The sequence below is a fragment of the Tachyglossus aculeatus genome, chromosome 2 (assembly GCF_015852505.1).
Source record: "Tachyglossus aculeatus isolate mTacAcu1 chromosome 2, mTacAcu1.pri, whole genome shotgun sequence".
Taxonomy (NCBI): Eukaryota; Metazoa; Chordata; class Mammalia; order Monotremata; family Tachyglossidae; genus Tachyglossus; species Tachyglossus aculeatus.
Genome location: NC_052067.1, coordinates 69,747,964 through 69,771,759, shown reverse-complemented (window position 1 = coordinate 69,771,759; position 23,796 = coordinate 69,747,964). Strand labels below are relative to the sequence as shown.

The window sequence follows — 23,796 nt, the reverse complement described above, 5'->3', positions numbered from 1 at the left end:
GTGCAGTTTTCTTTAAAAGAGTAGGTAGCTTCAAACTGCCTCCTTCTTATTGTGAATTTTCTAACCCTAGATGATTTGCCTTTTGTATAGACTTATTTAGTATTTAAAGATGAACAAGGAGTTTGTGGCACACTGGGCAGCATATCCCAAAGCAACACAGTTCTTTTATGTTTAACATATTTCATTTAAGAGAAAAATCAAAACATTTCCCAGAATAGGACAAGAAAAATATTCTCCCTTCTTAGACTGTAAGCTAACAGTGGGATACGGACTTTGTTCAACCCAATTAGTTTATAACTACTTTAGTGCTTAATACAGTACTTGGCACATATTAAGTATTTAACAAATACCAAAGTCATTATTATTATAACTAAATCTAATACCATAGGAAGAATTCTACAGATGCCCATATACTTTCAATTTGAAACTTTATTTGGAGAATTTTGAAAATATTGATTCCTAATTACCTTTCAAAAAAAATCACAGTGATTGAGCCTTTATTGCAAAAATTACTTTTAGTACATAGGACAGATAGCATGTCTAAGCAGTAGAATTGTCCAAAAATTATATATAATTTTGCCTGTAGCCTGCCATCGTACAAATGCTCCCTAAACCGAGACTTATCCTCTGAAAAACTGCTAAAGGAGTGGAGCGATATGACTCATTCTATGCCTATTGTAGTCCATGTCTGTCATTTGTTTAAGAATTCCCTTCAAAATTCAGAAAATGGAAGCTAGGAAAGAGATGTTTTTATATCTTGAGGGTGAGCCCTCCAAAATATCCTTTCTAGAAAAGAAAGCATTAGGTGAAGCTTTCGTTGTTCTTTGTAAGCACCTCCTCTAGACTTTAAGCTCCTTATGGACAGGGAACATGTTTACAAACTCTATTATATGTACTCTTCCAATCTTTTAGTACAGTGCTCTGCATACAATAATCATTCAGTAAGTACCATTGATTGGTTGATTGATTTGACCATAGCCAAGAGTCAACACCATTATATTTCTTTGTGTTTGGTGAGTGTACGTAGAAGTATATTACTTATCATCATGTCTTCATATTCCCTGGTCTCCCTACTCTGGAAATTTGTAGCATGGACGCTGTGGGATTCCTGAAGCTCTGGTCCAGAGATATGCTGAAGACTTAGATCAACCTGAGAAGGACATTGCTACAAATATGGACCAAATCCGGGTGAAGCAACTGAGGAAACAGCATCGCATGGCAGTAAGTACAGAGCGCGTACACATTTTTCTTAATGAAATACGTGACTTTGCTAGGTACTTGCTACTTAGAAACTGTCAGTATATTAACTATCCAAACTCTGAAACAGGTACAATCTTCCCATATCACCTTAGCAACATGACTTAGTGTTTCATCAAAAAGACCCTGCTGAGATATACTGGCAGGAATGGACATATGCTTTATAATGAAGAGACTTGAAAACATGAGGGAAGGAATTACAGTCTTCATTTAGCACCTACTATGTGTCCAGCACTGTTCTAAACACTAGGGCAGATGGAAGTTAATTAGGTTGGACAAAGTCCCTGTCCCACGTGAGTTTCACAGTGTATATAGGAAAGAGAATAGGTATTGAATCCCCATTTTACAGATGAGGAAACCAATGCACAGAGAAGCTTAGTGACTTGCCCAAGGTCACACAGCAGGCAAGTGGCAGAGCTGGGATTAGAACCCAGATCCTCTGACTTCCTGGCCTGTGCTCTTTCCACTAGTTTTAGTTGTTGGTTGTTCTGTAAAACTTAACACTTGGCCAAGAAGGTTATCTAAGTCTTATCCTTGTGGCTATAAATGGCTCCTTGAGCCATAAAAAGCTCTCAGATTTCCTTAGAATAATGCTAGGTAGATATTGAAGGGTTACTTCCCCCACCCTTCTCCCCTAAGTTTTGAGTCATCTTTTGAAAAGGATGAAGTGACAAGCACAAAGCTGCTATTTTAGACTGTGAGCCCACTGTTGGGTAGGGACTGTCTCTATGTGATGCCAATTTGTACTTCCCAAGCGCTTAGTACAGTGCTCTGCACATAGTAAGCGCTCAATAAATACGATTGATTGATTGATTGATTGCTATGACAAAAGTCACTTAGGAAAACAGTTGATCATATCACCGTCACACTTTGCAACCCACAAAAAGCATAATAATTATAATGATGGTATTTGTTAAGTACTTACCATGTGCAAAGCACTGTCCTAATTGCTGGGAGGATACAAGGTAATCAGGTTGTTCCACATGGGGCTCACAGTCTTCATCCCCATTTTACAGATGAGGTAACTGAGGCACAGAGAAATCAAGTGACTTGCCCAAAGTCACATAGCTGACTAGTGGCGGAGCCGGGATTAGAACCCATGACCTCTGACTCCCAAACCCAGGCTCTTTCCACTGAGCCACACTGCTTCTCCAAAACATGCTAGGAGCTCAGGAAATGCCTCGATTTATCTCGTCAGAACAAAGATTGGCGGCATTCATTTTGTGGAAAAATAGGATGGAGACAATTAGCCAAGTGTGACTTTGAGTGAAAATCTTGACATTAGCCTCTCTCCCTCTATTCAGATTCCAAGTGGAGGACTCACTGAAATCTGCAGGAAGCCAGTCTCCCCCGGGTGTATAACATCCATCTCCGACTGGCTGATTTCCATCGGTCTGCCCATGTATGCCAGTACTCTAACTGAAGCAGGATTCACCACGCTGAGCAAAGTGCCTTCTCTGTCACAAACTTGCCTACAGGAGGCTGGCATCACAGAGGAGAGACACCTAAGAAAGCTCATGGAAGCTGCCAGACTCTTCAAACTGCCCCTGAACCCAGAGGCCATGTAACATGACGTGAAACTGGTGCTGCCCAAATGAGAGTCACCTTTCACTGTGCTTACTACTCTGATGCAATTTCTCCAGATCAGGGCCCCAGTGGGAGACAACAGGTGAATATGAAAAAGTGAAAATCTCTTTCCTAGTGGACTGGGAATCTTTCCTCTCTCAAGAGGAGCCGCCACAAGGTAAAAGAGGTGTGGTATTCTAACCCCCAAAGAATTAAGACAGATATTTTGCTTCGAAGCACACTTGAATCAAGGTGCAACTTGTCACAGATGCTGTTCCTCAAGTTTGTCTTGCGTGGAGTAGGGACAAGGGAAGGGGGAGCTATCCACCTGCTTAAAATGCCCATGTCTTCATCATCCTCTTGGGCCGTAAAGAGAGGTTTAGGACCATACAGGCTGTAGCTAGGCCAAAGTAACAGACTCTGAAATTAGTTTATGGCATTGACCACTTCCAGTCATTCAGGTACATTAAATCAGAATGCACCAGGAACTTTTTTTTTCCTTTGATAGGGAATAGAGTCGTTTTTGTAACTGCTTCCCGCAATCGGCTTTTATTTTCTTTAAAATAAGCTTTTGAGTGGTTGTCTAACTATTGTTCCACTGATCTGTAACTATTTCCAAATCCTCAGTTTAGACTTCCATCTAATATACTTGGGATGATTTCGTAAGAAAATTTGCTTTCTGAAGTGCTTCATTTGAACACACTCCATGTACTTAGAGGTGCTTTTCAGAGACAAGTATTATACTGGGTTTCTGTTGATAGTGACTAACTAAAGGTTCAGTAGAGTCAATCTAAGATTTACAGAAACATCATTCCTTGTGTGTATATATATGTATAATAATGGCTTTTCATTTTAATCATTTTAGTACTGTTATATTGTCAATCATTATTCTCAATTTTCTGCAGCTTTGACTTGGTATCCTGACCATATCCATTCCAAATTCTTTGAGTTTTAGCTAGGAAGCCACCTGCATAAACTAATTTAATTTCCCAGTAATGCGTTTCAGGATTAAAAACTTTGTGGCACTTTGAATTAGATTGTCAAAGTATATTTAATTCCCCCATTTTTCATTTGGAGATGGCTAGTGGTTTAAAACATTGTATTATATGGACCGAAAAACATGAAAAGTAATTTCAAAAGATTTATCACATGTAAAAGATTTCATTTAGTTCTGGCCTCTTCAACAAACTTCAAGAAATATGAGCTGCAGCTAGATGATTTTACTGTCATTAATACTCTACATTTCTTTACTCTTTACCATGAGCATTGAACCAGGCATAAAGCGTCGAGTTCAAAATACAGAAATGGTGCACTAGGGACTTGATTAAAAGTGACTAGTACTTTTAATTACTAATGAAATAAATAAGATAAATTTCCCAGTAAAGTTCACTATTGAATCTAGTGCATCTCTTCATTTGCTTTCAACCCTGTTAGGCATGCATCTCAGGAAACTGGAAGAATATGAATGAGACAAGTTTGAAAGTTTTGTTCTGTAACGAAGAATGTTTCCACGTAGCTAATTAAACCAGACCATATCCTGGGATAAAGACTTGGAAACAGTGTGTTTGTTCCTCAGGAACGGCAACGGTTTTCGGAATGCCACATGAAAAGAAAGTTGCTGGGATGTAGCATGACAGCAGTTAAAGCCACCAGGTTTTCCTTGAACCTTTAGAATTTTCCCCAGCAAGCGATCTGAAGTCTTCCATTCATGTGCCTTACCCAGGGTTTACCACTTGGAATTCACAAGAGTGGGAGATTGCTCACATGATTAGGTAGATTTGAAAAGATTTGAGGGGACATTTAAAAACGTGTGGAGAAATTATCCCTCCAGCCTGCCTTGATGAAGTTTGGAAATAAGAATATGAGAGTGAGAGTGAGAGTGGGAGAGAGCAAGCGAGAGAGAGAGAGATAACCTCTGTATAGCTGTAGTAGCTACATACCAGCTATATCTGTATCAAGCCAGATATATTCTATATTAATCCCTGTGAGATCCAAGACAGAAGTTTATGTTGTATTTGTCAAAATTCAGGGAAGCAAGCCTCCTCATCTGAATTACTGAAGAACATTTGCTTTTCCAGAGGTTTTAAAGACTATATACCTCTGAAGAGCAAAAACTATCAGGATTCAAGTAATTCACAGAATCAGTCTGTACTTCCAGAGCTTTCTTTGCCTTTGAAACAATTGCTCTGCCTCGAAAAAGTCAAATCCGCACCCACAAGTATTTCAGTGAGACGGCCTTTTCAATTTGAAGATTTTTTTTAAATATTACTTTTTTATGTGGTTTTGATACTCTGTATTTGTTCAGTCTCCTTTTGCACTGTACTTGATCCTACAACAGCCTTAAAATTCTCTGTGTGAACTTCTGCCTAGCTTTAATTGGCCAAGCCTGTAGATGTCAACAGACAGACTACAGGAGACATCAGCAATGCTGTATCCAGGTTTCAATCAGTTTACCTAACTATAAAGTTCTGAGCAAAGGTTCACATGGTGTTGGCTTTTGGGAAGCACAAAAAAACTCCTGAGAAGATTCTACATGTCCTTGATGGGCAGTCTCTGACTTCAGAAGCTGATTGGCAAGGAATGCAACCAGCCCCTGATGTTTCTCCCTTTGCCAAATGATTTGATAAGCCTCATTAGTGTCTTGAGGGCCTGTTCTCCTTGATCCTGGATTTGGGTGGAAAGGGAGAGCACTGCCGCATGGGAAACGATTACATGCTATAGCATAGTCATGGTCTCCAAGTGCAGCAGTCGAGGTCAATTCACCAAGTCACCGCTGTCCAGACTAGTAATACTGTATTATTTGCCGATGCATAGTACTCGAAAGTTCAAGTTACCGTTACTCTCAATTGACAACGTTAGGGGAAACAAGAAGTGTCAAGCAAGTCGTATAACAACTAACAATGTTGCACTTTCTGTATATGAAATCAATATTTAAATAACTTATTTTTCTCCATTGCTGTTCTTAAACAATGTAAGTAGCTGTAATATACCAGTACCGATATGTTCTTGCAATTTGCTTCCGCCCAAGAAAGCTGTGTATTGTTAAAAAAAAAAAGAATGAATGTGTAAAGATTATTGTGCTGTTTCTTTTAGCAAAATATGGTGGACAAAAGGGTTTTCCTGTGTATCAAAACTTGTCTATAATTATGTCATACTGTTCATAGAAAAAAAAGTAAATAAATTTCTCCAGTTGCCTGTGTCTCATTCTTTTTATCAGTAGAGCTGACTCAACAGGTATCTATCAGAAATAGTGATCTTAACTCTTTCATGAGGCAAAATCTAGTCAACTACTCTTAGATAGCATACATTTTCACCTAAATTTCTCCAAGAGGCTTTTCCTGACTAAACACTCATTTCCTCTTCTCCCAAACCCTTCAGCATCATCCTTGCACCTGGATTTGCACCCCAGAGCATTTATGTACATACACATAATTTGTTTATTTATATTAATGTCTGTTTCCCCCTCTAGACTGTCAGCTCCTTGTGAGCAGGTGCGTTTCTACCAACTCTTTTATATTGTACTCCGAAGTGCTTAATATAGTACTCTGCACACAGTAAGCACTCAGTAAATGTGATCGATTGATTTGTTTCCAAATAACAGTAATTTTAACTTCAGTTTCTATACTTTGGCTTATCCTGAACTTCAAAATTGAGGAAAAAAAAAACTTGACCTAATTGTCAATGAGAGAATCAACATGTTCAGGAATCAGTCCAGATGCCTGACAGTCTACTTCCTGAGAAACTTTACTTTCTCATCTCCAAATGCAGATCTAGCTTTTCACTTTATTTTAATCCTGATTCTTGGAAATTTTCTTTGTGGATATTTATCTAGGAAGCCGTTAAAATTTTGCCTTTCTCTCTCACTTCACACCCACCACAACCAGAAGTCAAAATACAACAATTTGACTGTCAGGGCACACTAGACGTTATTGAATATTACTACCTTAGAATAAAATTGGAAGTCCAAAATGGGTACATATTTTTGTGTGGTTTTCTTTTTTTATTTGTGTCATCCTTAGGTCAAAGGGCCCAATGAATGACCAGTCCAATCCAAGGAAGCCTAATTTTCCTCAAGACTTTTTCCCAGTTTTGGTACAGCAGACCTCACCCCAAATCTAACAAACTATGTCAGCAGTACTACCAGGTTGAAAGTGTGCCTCGCTGGGAATCAATAGACCTGGATTCTAGTCCTGGTTCAAAGACCACAACAGCTCCCAAGGCAACCTTATCTGCCAGGTCACCTTGCTTAAGTACAACAGTAGCATTGTATTATGTTCACCTAGTCCTTAAATGACAGAAATCACCTCCTCAGATACTTCACCTTTTACTGCACCCCTGCCAATGTATTCACCCAATATATTCTGTGCCCCAGAAGGAATATATCAAGCAGGAAAGAAGGCAAGCCTCCACCTAGACCTTTGGACTTAAGCTTGAGATTTGTCCACCGTTCTCAGTTGGAGACTTCATCACCAAATTGAGAGGTTAGGGGAAAGGAGAGGGAGGATGGGGAAGACACACACACCATTTCTGAATGACTTAGTTTACTTATAGCAATATTTTCCTACACACATATTACACCCCATGCACAGAGCTCTGTACTAAGCTTTAGGACAAAACACGCAGGTAGGAATTTAAACATGGTCTCTGTCCTTCACGGGATTGGTGGGGACAAGAATCTGAGTAGTTCTGCACAGATCAGCAGCACTCTAATCAATTCCTCCACACCCATTCTTGGACTTAGACTTTCATCAGTTGCCTTAGACTAGAGACGTTGTCATCATTTTCCTAGTAGGGACCAGGTAAAGAGGCTTGAAAGGAGTGGACATGGCCAGCAGACTATTTCTTTTTTAGGCTCTGGGATTGTGCTCCTTTTTTTCACTGCTTTTCTAGTTGTATGATGCAATTTCAAGCAGGCAGGATCTTGGGATTGGAAAACCAAGCTAGCAAGACTCAAAACTTCACCCAAAGCTGCATATGGGAAAATACTACTACTACTACTACTGCTACTACTACTACTTCTCTGCCGCTAATCTCCTCCCCGTACCTCGTTCTCGCCTGTCCCACCATCGGCCCCCGGCCCACATCATCCCCTGGGCCTGGAATGTCTCCCTCTGCCCATCCGCCAAGCTAGCTCTCTTCCTCCCTTCAAGGCCCTACTGAGAGCTCACCTACTCCAGGGGGCCTTCCCAGACTGAGCCCCTTCCTTCCTCTCCCCCTCGTCCCCCCTCCATCCCCCCATCTTACCTCCTTCCCTTCCCCACTGCACCTGTATATATGTATATATGTTTGTACATATTTGTTACTCTATTTATTTTACTTGTACATATCTATTCTATTTATTTTATTTTGTTAGTATGTTTGGTTTGGTTCTCTGTCTCCCCCTTTTAGACTGTGAGCCCACTGTTGGGTAGGGACTGTCTCTATATGTTGCCAACTTGTACTTCCCAAGTGCTTAGTACAGTGCTGTGCACACAGTAAGCGCTCAATAAATACGATTGATGATGATGAAGATGATGATGACTACTAGTACTACTAATAACAATGATGGTATTAAGTGCTTACTATGTGCTTTGTTAAGTGCTTAGTACTAATAATGGTATTTGTTAAGTGCTTACTATGTGCAAAGCACTGTTCTAAGCACTGGGGAGGTTACAAGGTGATCAGGTTGTCCCACGGCGGTGGGGGGGGGGGGGGGAGCTCACAGTTTTAATCCCCATTTTACAGATGAGGGAACTGAGGCCCAGAGAAGTGAAGTGACTTGCCCAAAGTCACACAGCTGACAGTTGGCGGAGCAGGGATTTGAACCCATGACCTCTGACTCCAAAGCCCGGGCTTTTTCCACTGAGCCATGCTGCTTCTCAAGCCAGGCATAGGCTATGCACTTTGGCAAATCAGTGGGTGGAATTCCCGTCTGGATGGAATAATTCCTGTGATTTTGGAGAGAGTTTTCAAATACAACCTGAAGTACAGAGCAAGATTCAGCACTGCCAGTGGCCAGGAGACCCTATGTAGCACTCCAGCTTGGGGAGCGAAGGCAGCAGAGGGCACTGCTCCCCTGGCTCAGGGCTAAGGCTGGGCTCTGGAGAGCGGATAGGCCGGCTATTTCCAAAGCCCGCTTGTCCTGTAAAAAAGCAGCAGTAAAACAGAACCTCCCTGCTAAAGCAACTGCATGCCACAGCAATCATTGGTCCCAATAGGAGCAGCTCAGAGAGGGGTGCTGCCTTTATATTAGATTTGTTTGTGTTTCTGATGGCCACTTAGGGGTAACAGAAGGGCTGATCATCTGTATCATCTTAACCTTTTGCAATTCAAAACCAAAGAGCCAGCAGTCTCCACTTTGGTTAAAATAAGGAACCAAGGACAGAAGACCAGTGGTTTTTTTCAGAGCCATGGAAGGTTTGGGAAACCTAGTTGCTCTTCCCTCACCTCCTCTCGCAACCCTTTTGTCAGAGTCCACAATGCCTAGCAATTCCTGCCCCTGGCTGCATTCTCCTGCTCAACCCTCATGGTGTAAAACAACCTAGGGCGCTGAATTTTGAAACTGGGGTCTCAAGTTACAGAGGGAGGGAAAAGCTTGTCCAGTTTTAGGGTCAGCAATGGGAGCATGATGCAGTTAGGCATTTTACTGAGACCTCCTTCCTAGAATTCACCTGCTCACCTCCAACCATGCTCGCCTGCATTCTATAATTGTGGCTGTGGTGCTTGTTAAAGGGGAGGGAATGTGTCCACTAATTCTTTTGTATTATATGCTCCCAAGCACTTAGTACAGTGCTCTGTACTTAGCGCTTATTAAGCTAGACAGTGAGCCTGTTGTTGGGTAGGGACCGTCTCTGTATGTTGCCAATTTGTACTTCCCAAGCACTTAGTACAGTGCTCTGCACACAGGAAGTGCTCAATAAATACGATTGAATGAATGAATGAAATGTAATTGATTGATTGATTGATTGGTGAGCCCCGAGCCCTGAACAGGATGCTGGTCAAACTCTTCATTTGCTTAAGTTTAAAATAACCTGTTTTCTTGTCTTTATGTGAGGTTAAAATGGGAGGCCCCACACAAGAGGCAATGTTGTGCCTAGTGGAAAGATCACGGGTCTAGGTGTCAGAGGTTCTAATCCTGACCTCCATTTGTCTGCTGGGTGACCTTGGGAATCTCACTTCACTTTTCTGTAACTCAGTTACCTCAATTGTAAAACGGGGTTTAAGACTGTGAACCCCATGTAGGGAAGGGACTGTGTTCAACGTGATTATCTTGAATCTACCCTAGCGCTTAGACATAAGTACTGGGGTAGATACACAGGAAACAACATGGCCTAGGGCATAGAGCACATGTCTTGGAGTCAGCAGGACCTGGGTTCTAATCCCATCTCTGCCACATGTCTGCCACGAGTCCTGGCAAGTCACTTGCCTTCTCTGTGCCTCAGTTACCTCCTTTGTAAATTGGGATTAAGATTGTGAGCCCTTTGTTGGACAGGGACTGTGACAAACCTCATTAGTTTGTATCTTCTGCAACTCATTTCTTAGAACAGTACCTGGCACATAGTAAGTGCTTAAAAAATACCATAAAAAACATAGAAAGGTAGTGTTTGTGGCTGGATGAAGATTAGACTATTCCAGTCCTTAGATAATTCTAATTAATTAGTGGTGATAATTACTATGCAAAGCAAGGTAGATATAACATAATTTCCCCCTCTAAACTATAAATTCATGGTCAGGGAATATATCTGCCAACTCTGTTGTATTCTCCCAAGTGCTTAGTACAGTGTTGTGCACATGATAAGCACTAAATTAATACCGTTGATTGAGGAGAAGAATGAGAGAAGCAGCATGGACAAGTGGAAGAAGCACAGGATTGGGAGTTAGGTGACATAATTCCAGCTTTGTTTGCCTGCTGTGGGGCCTTGATCAAGTCACTGACTTCTCTGTGCCCCAATTTTCTCATCTGCTTCTCCTCTGGGAGCCCTGAGTGGGACAGAGACTGTGTTTGCTTAGCCAGGTGAGGTTGGTTGGAAAGAATGGCCTACTCGGATAATAATAATAACAATAAAAATAACTGTGGTATTTGTTAAGTGTTTACTGTGTGCCAGGCACTGTACTAAGCACCTGGATGGAAACAAGCAAATCGGATTGGACAGTCACTCTTCCACATTTCATTCATTAATTCAATTGTATTTATTGAGTGCTTCCTGTGTGCAGAGCACTGTACTGTGTGCAGAGTACAACAATGAACAGACACATTCTCTGCCCATAATTAGCTTAGAGTCTAGAGGTGGGGAGGCAGACATTAATATAAATAAATGAATTAAAGGTATGTAAATGAGTTCTGTGGGACTGGGACTGGGGACGAAAAAGGCGACATAGAAGGGAGTAGAAGAGGAAAGGAGGGGCTTAGTCAGGGAAGGCTCTTGGAGAGATGTGCCTTCAATAAGGCTTTGAAGCAGGGGAGAATAATTGTCTGATTTGAGGAGGAAAGGCATTCTAGGACAAAGGCAGCATGTGGGTGAGGGCTCTGTGTCGAGTTAGATGAGATCGAAGTACAGTGAGAAGGTTAGCATTAGAGGAGCAAAGTGTGTGGGCTGGGTTGTTGTAGATTAGCAAAGTGAAATAGGAGGGAGCAAGATGAAGGAGTACTTTAAAGTCAATGGTGAGGAGATTTTGTTTGATACAGAGGTGAATGGGCAACCATTGAGTTTTTTGAGAAGTGGGGTGATGTGCCCTGAATGTTTTTGAAGAAAAATGATCCGGACAGCAGAGTGAAGTATGGACTGGAGTCAGGAGACGCAGGAGGCTGGGAGGTCAGTAAGGAGGCTGATACAGTAATGCGGGCAGGATAGGATGAGTGATTGTATTAACGTGGTTGTAGTTTGGATGGAGAAGAAAGGGCAGATTTAAGTGATGTCGTGAAGGTGGGACTGACTGGATTTAGTGATGGATTGAATATGTGGGTTGAATGATAGAGAGGAGTCAAGGATAACGCCAAGGTTATGGGCTTGTGAGACAGGAAGGATGAAGGTGCTGTTGGCAGTGATGGGAAAGTCAGGGTGGTGACAGGGTTTAGGTGGGAAGGTAAGGATTCTATTTTGCACATGTTAAGCTTGAGGTGATGGGAGGCCATCCAAGTAGAGATGCCCTGAAGGCAAGAGAAAATGCTAGACTGCAGAGAGGGAGAGAGATCAGGGCTGGAGATGTAGATTTGGGTATCATCCACAGAGAGATGGTAGTTGAAGCCATGGGAGTCAATAAATTCTCCAAGTGAGAGGTTGTAGATGGGGCTCACAGTCTTAATCCCCATTTTACAGATGAGGAAACTGAGGCACAGAGAAAATAAGTGACTTGCCCAAGGTCACAAAACAGACAAGTGTAGGAGCTGGGATGAGAATGCATGACCTTCTGACTTTCAGGCTCGTGCTCCATCCAGTACGCCATGCTGCTTCGCTAATAAACACCAGTTTCCTGCTCATTTTTTGTTAAAACTCCCAAACTACAGGAAATGCAAAGTTTTCTCAATCTAACAGTCACCATGTTAGAAATTCTACTTATAAGCTCTGAAACCAAGCAATGAATTAGGACAAATTGTCAGCACCATCTGGAGAAGTCAACTCAAACCAATGACACATCTGAGGAGGCTGGATTTGCTCTTAGCTCTTTTGAAAAATTTACCAATTGACCAATTAATTTATCTGGAGGAGGACAGGGAGTGGAGTGACAGATGGCACTATTAGCACGATCCACCCTACGGAAATGTGTCAAAAACTCCCCTGCTCTATGAGAGGGCACAGTGCTGTTGGCTAACTGATCAAACCGAATGACTCGTGCTCCTTCCCAAGTTCAAAGGAAGAACCAATGACTGACCAATGTTGGAATGAGCCCCAATGGAGACATTCCTGGATTCTTATCCCACTGGGATTTCCAGCACCAACTCACAGTTAGGACACAGGACCAACTGGTCCATACCAGCTGCTGAGCCCATACCAGCTGTTGAGCCCACGTTCTGCCAAATCTTCCTAGGGGAAAACAACTGAAACAGTGACAAGAAGCTCTCTTCTGAGAAGAGGGACCAGGCCTCATGTCCTAAACCCAGTGGAGAGCCAGAAATTCATTATAAATGGGCTGCTTATGACTCAGGAACTCTGGGAAGTCTCTTTATCTCTGTCACAACTTCCTCCACCAACAAGCTAGATCAACTCTTGAAGGAGCATCAGGCTGGCCCACTAATCAATCAGCTTAAAATATTTCACAGAACTTAATAAAGTGCCTCTGCACTTCCTTTTTCTTTTTTATGGTATTTGTTAAGCCCTTGCTGTGTCCCAGACACTGTACTAAGCACCACAGTGGATGGCCTAGTGGATAGAATATGGGCCTGGGAGTTAATAGGGCTTGGGTTCTAATCCCAGCTGTTCCACGTGTCTGCAGTGTGACCTTGGGCAAATCACTTCACTTCTCTCTGCTTCAGTTGCCTCATCTGGAAAAATGCGATTGAAACTGGGAGCCAACTGCGTGACAGGCACCGTGTCTGACCTGATTATCTTGTATCTACCCCAGCGCTTTGTATGGTGCCTGGCACACAGTAAGCACCTAAAAAATACTACAATCATTACTTTATTATTCAGGTTAGGCATAGTCCATGTTTATACGTGAAATAACTGAGGCTCAGAGTAGTTATGACTTGCCTAAGGTCACATGGCAGACAAGTGGCAGAGCAAGGATTAAAGTGCAGATCCTTCTGTCTCCCAAGCCTATGCTCTACCTACTCAGCCATGCTGCTTCCTTTAGTGACTCCTTCCCTCTGTGGACAGTTTGAGGCTCCTGTGGGAACCTTAAGTGGTCCACAGCCTTATTGGGATCACCTGGTTCCATCTGGGCCATGTAAGAATCTTCCTGTGCAGATGGAGACCCTCCAGGGGTTTCCTAGGTTTTCCAGAACAACTCCAGAAAGAGCAGATGGCTGAAACCAATTTAGAGTCCAGGAAGTAAACAAGTCAGTACGGCTGGCATGCACCATGTGAGGCAAATGTCAAGCTGACAGGGTCCCCAGATAGAGCGTGCCAGGCAGTAGAAGAATCAGGGCTTACCTCTGGGCTTGGCAGTTCTTTCATTCTTTCAATTGCATGCAGTCTGTGCTTAGGAAATGCTGAAGACTGTGTCGGTTTAGGGGTCTGAAACCTATGGCTCAGACTCTTTTTGGAAACCATCATGCCCCTTAAGCCAAGGGCAGTATGGAAGGGAGGCATTTTAAACTGCTGTTCAGGGCCTTGGGTTAAGAGGGAGGCATCCAGCAACTCCTGTAGGGTGCTACAACTGTACCCCAGCATTGTAATCCTTCTAAAATTTATGGCTGATGGAAGGAAGCACTGGACTTGGTGTGGCCTGCCATTGCTGGGGGTGGGAGAGGCAGGATGGGGAAAATCAGCAGTAGGTCCCCACAGTGCTGTCCACAGCACATGGCCCAGTAGAAACCCACCTTCTCCTTCCTCCTCCCAACCCCCCCAGCCTCACTGACCTCCAGGCCAGGGTGCGTGAGCATTAATTCCTAGAAGACCACCACTGAGGAACCCCAAGTAGGCCCACACTGCCCAGACTGTTCCCCTACTTAATTCAGACTGGGGAATCCTTGCTATGTTCCACCCTTGTCCTTTCTTACAGGAGAATCACCTCCTTCCCTAGCAGCACCCTCAAGTCTTCAGAGCCAAAAGGGAAGGTTGGAGGTATATGTGGGGCTGTGGGATGGAATTCATTTATCTTCAAAACCATTCTGTCCATATTTCTCCACTCCTCAAGAACCTTGAGTGGTTGCCCATCTACCTTCACATCAAACAGAAACTCCTTACCATCAGCTGTAAAGCATTCATTCAGTCACCTTGCCCCCTCCTACCTTAGCTTACAGTCCTCTCATTTCTCTCCTCTAATGCCAACCTACTCACTGTACCTCAATCTCATCTATCTCACCACTGACCTCTCACCCACATCCTACCTCTGGCCTGAAATTCCCACCCTCTTCATAGCTGACATATCTGATCATTCTCTCCACCTTCAAGTGTTATTGAAAGATATCTTCTCCAGGAGGCCCTCCCCATCTAATCCTTCATTTTCTCTTCTCCAACTCTCTTCTGAGTCACCCTTGTACTTGGATTTGCATCCTTTATTCAGTCCACCCTTAGCCCCACGGTACTAATGTACATGTTGGTAATTTATTTATGTTAATGTCTGTCTTCCCTCTAAGACTGTAAGCTCATTGTGGTGAGGTAACATGACTACCAACTTTGTTATATTGTACTCTCTCAAGAGCTTAGTACACAGTAAGCACTCAGCAAATATAATTGATTGACTGATGAGGGAAAAGATATTATCTGTTTGATAAGCCACCTCAAAAACAGTAAATCTTTGAAGAACTCATGAAATAGGAGGATCATTGCCCATAAAGTTGCATGCCCATAAAGTAGCATGGCCTAGTAAATAGATCAGGGGCCTGGGATTTAGAAGAACCTGGGTTCTAATCCAAGTTTTGTCACTAATCTGCTGTGTGACCTTTGGCAAGTCACTTAACTTCTCTGTTCCTCGGTTCCTCATCCATAAAATGAGTCTCAAGACTGTGACCCCTATGTGGAACAGGGATTTTGCCCAACCTGATTAGCTTGTATCTACCTGAGTGCTTAGTATAGTAGTCAGTGCTAAACAAATACCATAAAAAAATTCACACTGGCTTCATGGTTTCCCCCCTTCATTTTCCTGTAATTGCCAAGCAACTAATACAACACACTCACCAAATGGATGCTCAATAAATGGAAATTATGGCAACTTCTACCCCTTGCAAACTTTCCTGCCTTTAATTTCCCTGTTCTCCAGTTCACACTTCACTCTAGTGCCTGTATCATTTCTTCTGGAACATTGACCTGCTCACATTTCCCCATTCTGCTAAAACCTCCAATGGTTGTCCAGTCTTCTCTGCATCAAACAAAACCTCCTGACCATTAGCTTTAAGGCACTCAATCATCTCTCTACTTCTAATCCTCAACCTCTCCCTTCATTCAATCATTCATTGTCATATTTTTTGAGCACTTACTGTGTGCAGAGCACTGTACTAAGTGCTTGGGAGAGCACGAAACAACAGTAAACAGACAATCCCTGCCCACAATGAGCTTACAGTTTAGAGGCAGGGAGGCAGACATCAATGCAAATAAATAAACTACACATATGTTGCATTAGTTCTATGGGGCTGGGAGTGGGGAAGAACAATGGGAGCAAGTCAGGGCAAAGCAGAAGGAAGTGGGAGAAGGATGGGGTGGGGCTTAGTCCGGGAAGGCCTCTTGGAGGAGATGTCCCTTCAAAAAGGCTTTGACCACCGCAGCTTCTTTGCTCCTTTCAAGAGATCTCACTTGACACCAACCTCTTACTCCCACCTTCCCTTCCCTCCTCTTTCATATCTGGCTGACCATTGATCTTCCCAACTCCAAGGATGTTCTGATATTACAACTCTTCCAGGCTTTCTCCGAGTAATCACTTAGCTTCCTCTTCTATTTCCGCTTCACACTGCCACGTCAGTATTTGTACATACTCGTGAACCTCTCCCTTAGTGCTCATTTCATAGCTTTATATACTACTGCTTCCTCCTGCCTGTATTTTAGTGTTTGCCTCTCCTGAGGAGTGGTAAAGCTCCCTGAGGGCCGGGAATCAGTCTTCTAACTCTGTTGCACTCTTCCAAGCACATAGTTCAGGGTTCAATAAATACTATACGCAGAGCACTGTACCAAGCACTTATGAGCGCTTGCTGCAGGAAAGATGAGAAGCAAGCACAGTGAGCTGGTAAGCTAGAGGGGATTAAGAGTGCCAACTGTGGTCATCATCATCATCATCATTATCATCAACAATGGTATTTACTGAGAGCTTATTATGTGCAGAGCACTGTACTAGGCACTAGTGAAAATACCACAATGAAATGTAGTGGGAGAAGATATAATGTGATGTAAAAAATTATTCTCTATTTCTTCAATGAGTTTCCGCCTGGATACAGCCAGACACGGTGTCAGAGAAGGAGTGTGATCTAGTAGAAAAAGTACGGGCCTGGGAGAGAAAATCTGGCCTCTAATCCTGGCTCTGCCATGTACCTGCTGTGTGATCTTGGGCAACTCACTTAACTTCTCTGTGCCTTACTTCCCTCATCTGCCTACTGGGGATTCAATATCTGCTCTCCTGATCTTGGGCAACTCACTTAACTTCTCTGTGCCTTACTTCCCTCATCTGCCTACTGGGGATTCAATATCTGCTCTCCTCGCAACTAAGACTGTGAGACCCATATGTGTCCTGATTATCTTTTTTTTAATGTAGTATTTGTTAAGTACCCAGACTGAGCCCCTTTCTTCCTCTCCCCCTCGTCCCCCTCTCCATCCCCACATCTTACCTCGTTCCCTTCCCCACAGCACCTGTATATATGTATATATGTTTGTACATATTTATTACTCTATTTATTTATTTATTTTACTTATACATATCTATTCTATTTATTTTATTTTGTTAGTTTGGTTTTTTTCTCTGTCTCCCCCTTTTAGACTGTGAGCCCACTGTTGGGTAGGGACTGTCTCTATATGTTGCCAACTTGTACTTCCCAAGCGCTTAGTACAGTGCTCTGCACACAGTAAGCGCTCAATGAATACGATTGATTGATTGATTGATTGTGTGACGGGCGTTGCAGTAAACACTGGGGTTGATACAAAATCATCAGGTTGGATAAAGTCGGTATTCCACAGGGGTTTAAAGTCTTATAGTCTCTATTTTACAGATGATGTAACAGGCAGAGAGAAGTTGAGTAACTTGCCCAAAGTCACATCGCAGATAAGTGGTAGAGTGTGAGCCTGTTGTTGGGTAGGGACTGTCTCTGTATGTTGCCAACTTGTACTTCCCAAGTGCTTAGTACAGTGCTCTGCACAGTAAGCGCTCAATAAATACAATTGAATGAATGAGTGAATGAATGATTAGAATCCAGAACCTCTTACTTCCAGGCCTGTGCTTTTTCCACTATTCAATCATTCATTCAATTATATTTATTGAGTACTAACTGTGTGCAGAGCACTAGTACTTAGAACTTGGGAGAATACAATACAACAATAAACAGACACACTTCCTGCTCACAATGAGTTTACAGTCTAGAGGGCCGCTGTTTCCTCATATCTTCCCCACTGCTTAGAAAAGTGCTTGACACACAGTAAGCTTTTAACAAATACCACAGCTATTATTATTAAGAAATGGATATGCATACCACATCACACATGGACTAGTATAAAAATGCAATTTTTCCTTAGTGCTGGTTTTCGAAAGAATGCAAACTTCCTCGGTGGTATAACTGGGAGTGCATTGATTTACAGACTTTTACCCACTTAGAGTCATTTTTTCCTAATCTTGCCATTACTGGCTGTATTTGTATTTTTCCTTCTGCTCTCAATCAGTGTTATTCATTGAGTTTACTGTGTACAAAGCACTCTTCTAAGTGCTTGGAAGACTACAATGAAGTTGGTGGACACAGTCCCTGCTCACAAAGAATTTACAATCCAGTTGGGGGAAACCAACATTAAAATAAATTTCAGGTGGGAGAAGAATAAAAGGATATGTACATAATTGCTCTGGGGGTGGGGTGACTATCAAAGGGCTTAAGGGGTTCGGACCCAAGTGCATAAGCCATGCAGAAGGAAGAAAGAATAGGGTGGGGATATGAGAAGTTAGAGAAGGAAGGCTTCCTGGAGGAGATATGATTTCCCTGACCATTCATTCATTCATTCAATCGTATTTATTGAGCACTTACTGTGTGCAGAGCACTGTACGAAGAGCTTGGGAAGTACAAATCGGCAACATATAGAGACAGTCCCCTCTTGAGGCCAGGGACTGCGACACACTTTTACTGTGCTCTCCCAAGGCACCTAGTCAAATGCTATATTTATTCATTCACATTAATGTCTGTCTTTTGCTCTAGACTGTAAGCTCGCTGTGGGCAGGGATGTCTCTATGAACTCTATTATATGGCACTCTCCCAAATACTTAGTACAGTGTTCTGCACCTGGTAAGCACGCAATAAATATGACTGATTTGGTGCTTATATCTTGCTCATTCATATTTTTGGGGTTTTACCACTGCTATTTTAAAGAGAGAACTACTACAGAAGAGATCCTGATGGAAGTTATTTTTCTTGAGTTAGCTGATCACCCACATAAAGTAGATTGGCCTAGAACCTACAGATAAATGTACCCTTCATTATATCACTTGCCAGTCACTCTTGCTGCCAGAGGAAGCAGGGGGACTCTCCTGCCTCAAGCTTCCTATTGGTAGTGACTGGGGGGAGATGGGTCATATATAGCTTGGAAAGTACAAGTCAGCAACATATAGAGGCAGTCCCTACCCAACAATGGGCTCACAGTTTAGTAGGGGGAGACAGACAACAAAGCAAAACATGTAAACAGGTGTCAAAATCATCAGAACAAATAGAATTATAACTATAGCTATATATACTAGTATATACTAAATATATATATAGCTATGCTATACTATATATATAGACGTATATATATATATATACATCTATATACATATATAGTATAGCATAGCTATATATATACTAGTATATATATATACTATACTAAATATATATATAGCTATGCTATACTATATATATATATATATATATATATGATAGGAAGCAGCATGGCTCAATGGAAAGAGCACGGGCTTGGGAGTCAGAGGTCATGGGTTCAAATCCCAGCTCCGCCAATTGTCAGCTGTGTGACCTCGGGCAAGTTACTTAACTTCTCTGGGCCTCAGTGACCTCATCTGTAAAATGGAGATTAAGACTGTGAGCCCCATGTTTATCCTCCCCAGCGCTTAGACCAGTGCTTTGCACATATTAAGTGCTTAACAAATGCCATTATTATTATTATATGACACACCTCCCTGCAATATGAAACGGACAATTAATCATTTGGAACAAACCCCTTAAAATCAGAACAAGACAAACTTCTGTGATGCAGCTGCGGTTGCCCTGGCTAAAGTTTCCAAGCTGTGTGAGTTAACCCAGCTGAATCCTTGTCCCTGGGGCCGGAGAAGCTGCTCCAGCCCAGCATCTATGGAACATCAACTTTTCCAGCTGGGTTCAAGATGACAGAGAAATTTCTAAAGGAAGAGGCTATACAGGGATGGTATGTCTGTTGGTTTGGTTTATCTGACTGGGAGGCAGTTTAAAATCTTGTGAGGGAATAAGTGCATTTATTACTCTACAAATATTCATTTGTCCCAGTCTTACTCCATATTCTAGAAGCATATAGGCTTGGGCAGTATGTTTTCTATCATTCCTTTCTCCAGAAAAATGACAAGGAATTTCAGTAAAGCTTTAACAACAGGCTTTTTTTCCAGTATTTGACAATGTGTATGTTGGGTTGAATTTTTTTTTAACTAGTCAGTGAGTGGGTGGGAGTGGGGAGGTTTAAAGTCAACAAGGAAGCTTCTGCTTAAATTCTAAATGTATTTATTTTAGTGTCTGCCAACCCCATTAGATTGTAAGCTCCTTGAGGTCAGGAATCCTGTCTACTAACTTCATAGTGCTCAGTACATAACATGGTTATTGTCATTCAATATTGCCAATATTGTCAGTGATTCAATCATATTTATTGAGTGCCTACTGTGTGCAGAGCATTGTATTAAGCACTTGAAGGAATACAATACAACAATGAACAGACATATTCCCTGCCCACTCTGCTTCCTCCCATGTTTGCTAAATAAACTGAAAACATCTGCTTGATGAGGTATACCAACATTTTTTGATCCCCAATTTCATACATTTATCTATTTCTTACTGATTTATCCTTTTGTGTTTATTATTTACACCTACTCTAAATACTGGAACCTAAGTGTATGTTTGTCAGTTTAGCTTGTAAACTCTGAGAGCAGGGATTACTCAGGATAATCAGAGAAGCCTCAAAATGGAGAAAAGAGCAGCAAATTTGAAAAAGTGAGACAATAAAGAAAAGTTAAATGATTCTGCCTTAAATCACACAGAGGGCAAGTGACATAGCTGGGACTAGAACCCAGCTTCCTAACAACCATGCCCCTGTTCCTTTCACTAGGTTCATACCACATACTGCCTGCTTTGTGAACTTGGGCAAGTAATTTAATTTCTGTACTTCAGTTTCCTCATTTGTCTCCCTTCCTCTTAGACTGTGAGCCTTATGAAGGCCAGGAACTTTGTCCATTCGGATTAAATTGTGTCTACCCAATGTCCGGCATACAGTCAGTGCTTAACAAATACAATAACAATTACTATAAGTATTATTCTGCAGCAACAGCTTCCATGGTTGTGGTAATCTTGGACATAAATGCCCCATGGGATTTAGACAATGCCCCAGTGGACTCGTGTCAGCCTGGCACTTACTGCACAGATGAGAAATGCTTATCTAATAATTAAAATAATTACTCTGGTATTTAAGCTCTTAATATGGGCCAAGCACAGCACTGAGAACTGAGGGAGATAGAAACACAATCAGATAAGATTTTATCTCTGTCCCTGATGGGCTCAAAGTCTTTCATTTTTCTAAAAATGTTTTGTGATGTCATTTAATAATAAGAATAATAATAGTATTTGTTAAGCACTTACTATGTGCAAAGCACTGTTCTAAGTGCTGGGGAGGATACAAGGCGATCAGATTGTCCCACGTGGGGCTCACAGTCTTCATCCCCATTTTACAGATGAGGTCACTGAGGCCCAGAGAAGTTAAGTGACTTGCCCAAAGTCACACAGCTGACAATTGGCAGAGCTGGGACTTGAACTCATGACCTCTGACTCCAAAGGCCATGCTCTTTCCATTGAGCCACGCTGCTTCCATTGTATTGCATATGAGTAGTGTGATGTGATTATACACAGAAGGGGGAGGGAGGAGCTGATCCCGCCTGCTCCAACTGTCAGCTGTGTGACTTTGGGCAAGTCACTTAACTACTCTGTGCCTCAGCTACCTCATCTGTAAAATGGGGATTAAAATTGTGAGCTCCCCGTGGGACAACCTGATCCCTTTGTAATTTCCCCAGCGCTTAGAACAGTGCTTTGCACATAGTAAGCGCTTAATAAATGCCATCGTTATTATTATTATTATTATCTGGCCCCATCTCAGGATGGCCAAATGATTGGAGTCAGCCTTGGTAAATGAAAAATGGGGACCGCCTCTAAAGGAAATACTTTACTGAAATAAGATGCATGGGGTAAATCCATAATAACTCAATAACTGAAATTGTATTAAAACAGTGAACATATCACAGCACCTCCCATGTGGACAATCCACTGATTACTGGTAAACATGGAAATTGTAATGGCAGCCAATCATTTTTAGGGGTTCTTGTCGTATGTTAAAAAAAAACCCCAAGACTTAGACTACTTAGTTATTAGTTTCCATTAAAAGGAAGAGCTGTAAGTAACACCAACCCCACTCCTTCTCACCAGCAAGGGGTGGAATGAGGGAAAGAGAATATTAGTAATTACACGTGCATTTTCTATGTGCCAAGCACTGTACTAATCATTGGGATAGGTATAAAATCAACAGGTTATATGCAGTCCCTGTCTCGCATGGGCCTCACAGCCTAAGTAGGTGGAAGAATAGGTATCGAATCCCCATTTTACAAAAGAAACTGGAGCACAGAGAAGTTAAGTGACTTGCCCAAGGTGACACAGTAGCCAAGTGGCAGAGGTAAGAATAATAATATTGGTATTTGTTAAGCTCCTTAATATGAATCAAATACTGTTCTAAGAACTGGGGTGAATACAACCTAATCAGGTTGGACACAGTTCCTGTCCCGCATGGGGCTCACAGTCTTAATCACCATTTTACAGATAGGGAACTGAGACACAGAGAAGTTAAGTGACTTGCCCAAGGTCACACAGCAGACGACTGGTAGAGCTGGGATTAGAAACCCAAATCCTTCTGACTCCTAGGCCTGAGCTCTATCCACTAAGATATGCTGCTTGCTTCTCAGGTGGGTTTAGAACTCGGGTCCTCAGACTCTCAGAGCTATGCTATTTCCACTAGGCTTGAGTTTTAATAAATACACAATTTGGACTGAATTATGGATTAATTTGTCATTTTTATACTCACATCATGAGTACTAACTGGATATAGAACACTGTCTAGGGGCATACAATAAAAATGAAAGTGGCTGACACTGCCTTGGGAAGTTTGTCATTGTAATGGTGGAAGTAGATTACACATTCATACAATGGGAATAAGAGTAAAAGTAGTGGTGCACCTGGTAAGGGTAAAATTAAAGATGAATAAACTAAAGACATAAGTGTTAAGAGTGGCTAATAGGATAATATGATAGGAAGGTGGGGATTAGTCAAGAAATGCCACCTGGAGGAAGTGTTTTTTGAGGTGGACAATGAAGGAGGGAGTTTAAGGGGGAAGAAGTTCTACTGGTGGCCTCATCTTGAATACACAGGAGAGGGCAGTTCATCTTCATATTTAAGATTAAAATCTATCACTCCGGAGGGGTAGTGTTTGGAGCTGCTCAAGCTAATTGTAAGATCTTAATACCATCCCATCAATAAACCCTAATTAACATTAGGTTATTTAAATTGGGCAGGACCATGGGTTTCAAGAACACACTGAAGACAAACTCAGCAGATTTCTACTCTTTGGACAGACTGTTACAAGGAGCATTCAGTCCTATCAATGTATTTTCACACATTTCATTGTAGTTAGATACAGTTTTAAACTTCATTTTGCGACCTAATCAAGCCAAAATCTGGCATACCTTGCCCTCACACTTACAAAAACCACACTCTCAATAATTAAGCAACTTCTCCAACTCACCTCTGTTTGAAGCAGATTAATCCATAAACCTGACTAAAAATATACTTTTTTTGTTCGTGACATATTCTTATCAGGAAGTCAAAAGAAAATCAATCATTATTGAGTGCTTATATGTACATAGTACTGTGTTTAGTGTGTGGGAGAGTAC

The 23,796-nt window shown here is 41.9% G+C and overlaps 1 protein-coding gene across 1 annotated transcript in view; it reads left to right on the top strand.

Moving 5' to 3' along the window:
• SASH1 (SAM and SH3 domain containing 1) overlaps positions 1-6,017 on the top strand; it is a 205,066-nt gene extending 199,049 nt beyond the window's left edge. The window contains exons 19-20 of the mRNA XM_038761304.1: positions 1,090-1,221; positions 2,562-6,017. Coding sequence (XP_038617232.1) covers positions 1,090-1,221; positions 2,562-2,825 — 396 coding nt within the window. The 3' untranslated portion in view covers positions 2,826-6,017. The remainder of the gene's footprint in view (positions 1-1,089; positions 1,222-2,561) is intronic.
• Positions 6,018-23,796: the final 17,779 nt, after the last annotated feature.